The sequence below is a fragment of the Apaloderma vittatum genome, unplaced genomic scaffold, assembly GCF_000703405.1.
Source record: "Apaloderma vittatum isolate BGI_N311 unplaced genomic scaffold, ASM70340v1 scaffold32270, whole genome shotgun sequence".
NCBI classification, from domain to species: Eukaryota; Metazoa; Chordata; class Aves; order Trogoniformes; family Trogonidae; genus Apaloderma; species Apaloderma vittatum.
Window position 1 is genome coordinate 16,822 of NW_009696833.1, and position 8,901 is coordinate 25,722.

At 53.3% G+C, this 8,901-nt stretch overlaps 1 protein-coding gene across 1 annotated transcript in view; it reads right to left on the bottom strand.

Annotated features, from left to right (window-relative positions):
- ATP8B3 (ATPase, aminophospholipid transporter, class I, type 8B, member 3) overlaps positions 1-5,826 on the bottom strand; it is a gene marked incomplete at its 3' end in the record, with an annotated part of 16,130 nt that extends 10,304 nt beyond the window's left edge. The window contains exons 1-10 of the mRNA XM_009876383.1: positions 5,778-5,826; positions 5,088-5,179; positions 4,397-4,510; positions 3,833-3,931; positions 3,300-3,361; positions 2,622-2,694; positions 2,429-2,499; positions 1,790-1,872; positions 1,039-1,197; positions 416-504 (exon numbers count right to left, since the gene is read on the bottom strand). Coding sequence (XP_009874685.1) covers positions 416-504; positions 1,039-1,197; positions 1,790-1,872; positions 2,429-2,499; positions 2,622-2,694; positions 3,300-3,361; positions 3,833-3,931; positions 4,397-4,510; positions 5,088-5,179; positions 5,778-5,826 — 891 coding nt within the window. The remainder of the gene's footprint in view (positions 1-415; positions 505-1,038; positions 1,198-1,789; positions 1,873-2,428; positions 2,500-2,621; positions 2,695-3,299; positions 3,362-3,832; positions 3,932-4,396; positions 4,511-5,087; positions 5,180-5,777) is intronic.
- Between the last annotated feature and the right edge of the window lie 3,075 nt (positions 5,827-8,901).

Consider the following 8,901-nt stretch of genomic DNA (forward strand, 5'->3'; position numbering starts at 1 on the left):
TAGTGGCCACTCTGAGAAGTGACAACACCCAGCCAGGAACAGGAGTGAGAGCTGTCCCATTCCTCACTATCTATGCTGCTTTTCTTCCCACAGAGGAAAGGCTCATCCTCCTCCTGTCCTCCTCTGTGCTGGGCCACAGCCTGCAGGTCCCTCAACATCTTCAGCCCTGCTTGCTGGTGGAGCAGTAAAGCAGGCAAGGAGGGGTGGGAGATCCTGAGTGCTCCAGCTGCCTGGTCCAAGGGGCTGCTCTACAGCTGAGGACTTGGAGCTGTGAGGGTCCCAAGATATTCTGAGCAAAATATCACAAGCTTAGGAAAAACAGCATCATCTAGGCAAGCAGCCTCCCATGAGAAGACTTGTGAGCCACCCCAGGAGGCTGCTGGACCAGGGCAGGAGGTGTTTGCACCACACTCACTATGATCACCAGCCGGTCCATCATGCGGTCCAGCTTGGTTTTCTTCCGCTTGATCTTCCCACAGTTCCTCATAACTTTGGAATCAACTCCTGGATGAGAAACATTTTAGAAGTAAAAACACTAGTCCACAGCCCCCAGGAGGTCCACCTGCAGCTGAGCGATGCTGGTTTCCTCCATAACAAGATCTCCCCATCCCTGAAGACTTCAGAGGACCACATCCCTTGCTCAGTGGTTAATCAAGCCATGGTTAATCAAGCTGCAAGCTTGGAGAAGTACACCAGATCTTAATCATCCCCTCTACCCACAGCTACTGGTGGCCAAGCTCTCAGCCGCAGTGAACCACAAAAGTGCAAGAGGCCACAAAGTGGAGGGGATTGAGGACGTGATGCAGGTGAAGTATAACCTGGGATGAGTAGAAGTTTGGTACTATCACATCATCTCCCTGTCTCCCAACACCAGCAAAGCTTAGGGCAAACTTCTGGGGGTTTAGATTTAGCTGCAGCTCCTCTCGCTTTGCATCAGCTGAGAACGGGACCTGCTCATGCCAGAAACCCTTGGGCAGCTTAAAATCTCTGGGCACCTGGATATTTTCCGTCCAGTCTGATCCGGGCCTGGGCACTCACCTGCGTAGATAACCAAGCCGTAGCAGACGTCGGTGTTGCGAAGTTTGCAGCCTCGCAGCAAGATCCTTTCGCTGTCAAGTGAGTAGGTCTCACCCCTCCACTCCAGCGTGCCGGTGAAGCTGTGCATGCGGCTGTTGGGCTCCTCGCAGGTCACTCTCCCTTGAGCAGAGGGCACGATTCAGGTGATGGCTCTGGGGGAAGTGAGAGGACCCTTCTCTCCCTCCACACCTGCCCCCTCCAAAGGCGGTTGCTGGAGGCTTCTCAGGGAGATTCAGGTTTTGTCAGGGCATCTCCAGATGCAGTTGGGGTACGGATGGCTCAAATTAAGGCACTGCTGGGAGGGTGCTCAGAGCAGGAACCACACTGAGCCTGGAGAAGGTAGAAACACAACCCCCTTCATCCCTAAAGCCTCCAAGATGGGAGTCTGCACCCTATGGAGGACCAAAGGGGGAAAAAAACCAAAAAATCCAGTGTCTGAACTCCGGTTTGGGAGACTGGACTTGATTCTAGTTGGAAAATCAAGATTCAGCGCAGGGGAAAGGAGCACGAACACAGTGGACCCATCACAAAGCCACTCTGCTGGGGAAGAGCCCCCACGCAAGGGGGGTCTTTAGCTCCTTGCACGCAGGAGCAAGTGCAGCCTCCTGGGGGACTGGTGGGACTTGGTGCCTGAGGGGACAGAGACTTCCCAAAGCTGGACTCATCTCATTTGGGCAGGACAGTCACATCCTCGCCTGTCCAGGAGACTCACCATCAAAGGCAGCCATGCTCTCCTCGCTCACCAGCTCCTGGTGGGTCACCAGAAGGGCTTGTCTGAACTTCAGGTTTGTTTCCCTGTGAACAAGAGCCAGGGAGAGAAAAATAGAACTGTGGGGTGACAGAGCCATTAATTCTGCTGTCGGACCCATGGGACAGAGATGGCCACTAGTTATTAGGTGGTTACACGAGTGATGGCAATGAAGAGCACAAGAGGGACCTATCACGTCAGACAGGGAGCTCTCATGCAGGGAGAGAGCCCTGGCCTGGAGACCCTGCTGTGAAACCATCCTGCAGACAGAGGCAGGAGGGATGGGTGGCCACTGTCCTCTGCCTGGCTGTGAGGGAGCTGAGAGACGGAGAGAGATGCCCGACATCGCAGGCTGCTCTGAGGAAGCCTCAAAAGTGTTTGGAGGGTGGGGCTCCCATTTTCAAATCCCATTTCTGGGGTGTCTGTTAGCTTTTGGAGGATTCCCCACATCCCACGGTTTCTGCTGAACTTACGGCTCTCCCAAACACCCCGATTCCCTCGATGCCAGGATGGCGTCCCCAGGGCTGGAGCCTTTAGCTGTTGGCTGGGGAGTCTCTGCCCATCTCCCCCACAATAGCCGCAGTTCCCGGCCCCTCTCCTCACCCATCGATGTCGGCCGTCTCCACGTAGCACAGGCTGCTGGGCTCCGAGCTGCACAGCAAGAGCATGTCGGCCTTGAAGAACAAAAAGGGGAGGGAGAGGGAGAGAGCATCTGGCTGAGCCTCTCCTTGCCAAAATTGCACACACACACACACACACACCCCGCCCCGTGCCCCCGCCCTGGGTCACCACTCACCGGGACGAAGCTCTCCTTGTGCAGGCGGACGATGTCCCCGACGCAAATGTCACACCATTTCTGCCAGCGGAAGCTGCAGGGGAACCAGGGAAGGGGGAATTTTTATCCTTGCAGAGCAGTGGGAATGGGGGTGGTGGCTGTTTCTGTCGCCTGGAGCAGCCTGTGCCTGTCCCATGAATGGGGTCTCTAGGTGGTCGCCTCCTCTGCCACTGCAGTAGCCTCCCATCTGCGTGACCGAAGCATGGCTGAGCACCCGGGGTGGCACAGGACCCATCTCTCACCTCCATATCCTCCCTACCCATGAGTGGCAAGGACTTCCAGCTGCTTGGCCACTGGTGGGAAATGTGGGTCCTTCCCCAGAGCAGCGTTTAGCAGTGATCTGACTCCAGGGGTTAGACAGGAAGATCTGGAAGAACTTCTGTGGCCAAGGAAAATCCACTTTCCAGCATATCAGGACAAACTAGGGCTTTATTTTTTTCAGATAATCAGGCTTGTGGCTGGAATATGATCATCCCTGTGGGAGACCAGCTGGACTTGCAGCAGATTTTGGGAGGTGAATCGGGGACAGTCCCACCACAACCCTTCTCAGCTGCCACCATCAGGGATGCTCAGCGCTTTAGACGATCCGTCACTCAACAGACCTGGAAAACACCAGTACGGCTTTCCAAAGCCCCTCACCTCTTCCCAGAGAGGATTTCACATGGCCTGTTGTTGATGTTTCTGTCACTTTGGTGACGGCCCTGCACAGGAGGAAAAAAAAAAAAAAAGAAAAAAGAGGCAAAAAGAAAGGGATGGACCACGTCAGACTTCCCTGTCCCATAAAAACAACTCTTTCAATGCTACAATCTGCCTCCTCAGCCCCAGGGTAAGATTTGCTTTCCAAAGCAATCAGAAGATGTATTCTGATGAAAAGAAAGAGAGCCTTAGTTCCCCCCAGGTATTTCTGAGGACTAACCACTGATTAAGACATTAAAGACGGCAGAGATGGGTGTCTACACGCCAAGGAGAGGAACTGGCCAGTCCTATCCTTCCCAAGGGAAAGGACAAAGTGTTTTGGGTGAGGCAAAGTTCATGGTACCTCAGGAATAACGAATGACAGCAAATCCCGAGCTTTTTAATTCATCCCACAGCAAATGGACCCTTTCTGCTGACCGTCCCTGCCCAGGACCAACACCCAACACCCACAGCCTTTCACTCCAACTCATACTCACAATATCATCGATTAAGTCTCGTAGACCCCGGATGGCGAGAAGGCAGCTCAGGGGGAGGAGCAGAGTGTACCAGGGCAACGTGGAGATCTCGGGGAAGGTCTAGAGAAGGAGGATTTTACTCCATTGACCCTTCATCCCACCTTGGGACACTTGAGGTGATGGAGGAACTCCCCCTCATTCCCAGCTCCCCTCCCCAGCCAACGCCTGAGGACGGCAGGAACCCGTTTAAGAAAAATCAAGTCAACATCGCTGTGTACAGAGAATTGTTTTGTCAAATTTCCACCTCTTTTTAGAGCGGGCATGTGAAATGCACGTGAATCCCTGAATTTGGAGGGTAGGAATTTCTATTCAGGTATGATTTACGTGAGCTTAACTTACATTCAGACTTCAAAGCAATCAAACTTAGTGTGGGTTAAACCCCTCAGAGGTCACGAAAGACAATGAACACCATTGAAAACCAACATTGTTGACACCATTTTAGACCAAAGTCCTCTTTTTGAAACATAAGACAACCCCTTTTGGCTGGACAGTCCCGCACACACTTGCCCTTGGTGCCCATCTCACCTGTAAGAGGATGACAAAGACAAAGTAGACGTTGGCCATCCGGTGGAACTGCTCATAGAGGTTCAGCGGCAAGAAGGTGAAAATGTTGTACTTGGCTGTCCTGATGGCGTTGCCCTGCGCAAGGAAGGCAGGTCAAAGCCACACGAAATCAAGGCTGTGTTTTGGAAATGCCAAAAACATTCTCCTGGTTTTAAGACTTCTCAACTCAGTGCCTTAAAAAATTTACCGAAGCCAGAAGGAAAAAAAAATTTACTACAGCAAAAGGCCATATAAAATTTAAACAAAATATACCTAGCTGACCCTCAACTACATGGTCATTATTTAGCTGGGAAAAAAAACCCTCAAAACTGGTTTTGTTCAAGCAGAACTTTTTCAAAAAATTTTTCCTTGGGAGTTGGACTAGATGGTCTTTTGAGGTGCCTTCCAAGCCCTAACATTCTGTGATTCTGTGGCCATTGGACTAAAAGAGTATCCTTCCTACCGTTTTTCTCCTTGTCTGACAGCTTCAGAGGGCATCTGGGGCACCAGGCAGGGAGCAGCCCTTCCTCTTCCTCGAGGATTGCTTACATGACTCTCCACCCCACTGGAGACCACGCGGCAACAGCTCCGTCATGTCACCCCCAACCATCGCCAGCTCAGGAGTCAGGGGCTGGGTAAAGAAATGGCCCGGGACTGGCCCAGGCTAACTCACCGCATATTTCTTCTTGGTCAAGCAGAAGGCAAATTTCTTCTTGAATTGCATGTGGTAGTTTCGGTCATTGGCCCTCACCTCCCAGGTGAAAGCTGGAACAGCAAGTGGATATCCACCAGCTCTCATCAGAGCCAGGCCCTGGCCATCAGCCTCTGGCCTCCAAGGACACAAGGACCAGTGATGGTGCCACTGGGCTCCTGGTGGCCCACTGCTGGTGAAATGGGCTTTCCACAGTGCACCTGCATCTTGAGAGCTTCTGGAGGTACAACCGGGACAGAGCTGGATCTCTGGGGCCAGCTGGGTTACAGAGGGGACAGAGGGGGCAGGAGGCCAGAAGCTTCCAGAGATGCAGGACTGCCGTGCACTGGCATCCTCTAAGCCTTCGGGCTAACCCTTCGGGCTCGGGTTTTGGTATAATTGTATAATCAGGCTAGGTGAAGGACAACTCCTCCAAGCAAGGTCTTTGCTATTCTGAAACCCGGTCGTTCCTCTCCCGAGTCGCGTTTGCTATCCCAGCGCAGATGCTGTCAAGCAGGAGACATCCCAGCCACGTTCCCCAACTCCTGCACCCCAGCTGACAGTCCATCCTTCCTGACCCCTTCATCCCGAATCTGCTGCTTCCCCATCTCACAACCCTGCCTAAAAAAAAGTAAAATAGAACCCCCCAAACCCCCCTCGTTGCCCACTGACCTGGCTGCTGCTTCCTCCCACAGCCCGAGGCTGGGTCCTGCTCGGCCATGCTGGCACCACTGCCAGGATCTAGGACCAAGGACAACCGCAGATATTTGCAGTGATGAGTAGTGACAGCGTGATCCCACCGAGACGCTCCAACACCCCAAAGCCAGGCACCCCACCTCTCCAGGGCAGGACCAGCTGCAGCTCAGATCTGAATTGAAATCCGCTTCATCCTGGTGGGTTTTGCCCCCCAACAGTCACAGATTTGCCCTTCACAAGCACCTTATTCCAACCTCCTGTGGGCATTGGCACTGGGGGTTGGCTTCTCAGTATCCTCAGGGATACTCAACGGCTTTGGCTTGGGTCATCTTTGGGCCCCACCTTCACCCTGTGGTGACTCAAAGACATTTTGTCCTTTCCAAGGAAGTTATGGGAAATCATTTGAAGTCATCGGCGAGGAATAGAGACTCTCCCCATCCTGCCATCACACCCGAGCATCTGTCATGCCTGGAGAGCAGCCACCTTCATCAGTGACAAGATTTCTCTTACGCTCGGTAGCTCAGTGACCTTCCCCGCAGGGATGTTAGGGAAAATTAATTAACGCTTGTGAAGCGCTTTGTGATTCTTGCATGAAAGGAGTTTGGGAGGTAAAAAGCATTAATTACCTTATTATTAAATAATCCCACACAGAAGCCTGTCCCTGCCATTATTTTTTTATCTCACTCCTTTGATCACTTTTTTCCATTCTTTCACTGAAGTGTCTACTTCTCTCCCCATTTCCTCTCATGGTATGAGGCAAGTTAGATGTCACTTCGCCCCAGCACAACTCACAGATGCCACCGGCTGTGCCAGAGCTGTCACCTCACCCCAGGTCAAAAGAAACCCTGAACAGCAACACGGGCAGCACCTTGGCCTGTGAGTCCAAAATAAAATGTGATCCACGGCATCATCCTTCTTCACCACTGGGGACTCAGCATTTGTCCCCAAGGTGGACCCTCAGCACCACCCATGAACTCGGCGTTGGAGCCCCTCTGTGTTTTCAGAGCACGGCTGAGGAGGAAGGAGAGGTTGCAGGGAGCTGCTGTGCCTGGTGGGACACTCGTGCTACATCCCACGGCTCCAACCAGCTTTTGTCCTCCAGATAAGAGGGAGCAGGAAGAGCAGGGATACCTGGAAGGACAAAATTTCTTCCACACCTGGCTAAACAGAAGCCTCTCAGACTCTTTCCACTTTGGGCAAAATAGGGTGGGAAAGGATTTGACCCAGAGAAATGCAAATTCCCCATGTGTTGCCTGATTTAGTCAACAGGTGGCATCCCTGGCAACAGGAAGGCTGGATTAAAATGATCTCTAAGGTCCCTTCCAGCTCGGGCCAGTCTATGACTCTATGAAATCTCCCGTCTTCCTCCCACTCGTGTCCTTGGCCCAGCAAAGCCGAGGACATCTTTCCCTGCAGACAGACAATTCTGGGCTGCATCTGGTTGCAAAGAGACAAGGGGAGGGACACCAAACCATCCTCCATCTCCTGCTCCCGGTCGGCATGTTGCCTTGGCTCCTCCCAACGGAGGAGTGGGCTCCCCCTGACCGCACGGGGATGTCTCTTCCTCAGGGACCAAAAATAGGCCAAGGAATAGAGGCTAAAGGGTGGTACCTGCACCACAGGGAACATCGAACAGGAGACCAGATGAACCTCAATGGATCCAGAATGGGGTAAACTGAGTCACACCCCTCTAAACCAGCCAGTGCCCCCTGGCTCATACTGGTGGAGGTATCCATCCCTGCTAGGACTTCATCCCCAAGTCTAAGGCGCAGTGAGGTCCTCACCAGCCCATCCATCCTGCAGTCACCAACCACGGGTGAGCAGAGCAGAGCCAGAGATGCCAGCCCTGGCTCAGAGCTGCAGTCAAGCTTGCGATGATGAGGCAGGTCCAGGTTCAAGTCAGGAAGTGAGGTCAAAAATCAAGTCTGCTGGCTAAGACCAAGGCGAGGCACAGCCCAGTGGTTGCTGGGCAGGTCCAGGAGGACACGACAGCTCCAAGGCCAAGTCAGAACCTCAGTCTATGGGGGGAGAGCCAGGTGCATGACAAGTCACAGGCATGTGGACACATCTGGCAGACCCTCTACAATAAAACGTAGGCTCAGCCCCAGGGCTGAGCTTAAATGGAGCCCATGGGTGGGTGGGAAAGGTCTCAGGTGAGGCTGTTTAGGGCTGTTAACTCGTTAGCGCCCTCAGGACCCTGAGGACCCTCAAAGCATCTTCTGACCTTGCTGCAGGACGTTAATAGTAGAGCTGAGGCTGGCAACGACTGCCCAGATGTTTCGCTGGAACTCGCTGCTTCCAAACCAGCGCATGGCGTGATTGCTGTCACCAAAGGGACTGACCCTGAGCCTCCCTGAGGTTCGCCGGAATACTTTAGTTTTGTCTGTGGTCATCCTTTCAGAAGGACAACTTTTCTTGCCCTCACAATCTGATCTGAAGTCGAATATCCATCACGTCCCCGCTGCAGGCGGCGTCTCTGAGGCCCATTGCACCCAGTGGCGATCGCCGCGACCCGCTCCGCTCGTCGGCACCGGAGCATCCCCATTCCCGGGCAATGCCAGACGAAAAGTACAGATAATAAAGCACCTGCCCTTGGCAGATGTGGGACACTTTGTGGAGCTGAGTGCATGCAAAGGTAGCCAGGAAAACAGCCTCTTGCCAGAGCCCGGGAGCAGGGGTGAAGGGGAGAGAAAAAAAAAAAAAAAGAAAGAAAAAAGAAACAGAGTGCTTCAAAGCACTCGAGAAATACTTCCAAGGAGGTTTCCAAGAAACCTCTCTTCAAATCTCACTCATCGCTTCAATAATTAGGAATAAAAAATGCACTTTGGGTAGATGAGAACAGGCTGGAAGTGGTGCCAGGGGGTCCCGCCAGCCCCGGCACCACGGGCAAGTGGCCAGACCCCCATCGGCCCCGGCCAGAGCTCCCCCGTGGCTGGGGCGATGGCCAAGGGTGCAAGACATCCTCCGGCCGCTGCTCCACACCTCATCGGGACCAGCAGCAACTTATTAAACCCACAGGATGTTCCTCCACCTCCCAGCCTGGAATAAACCGGCCAGTCCTCCCAGCCTGGAAGGGAACATCCCGTCCCGCTGGTCCCCA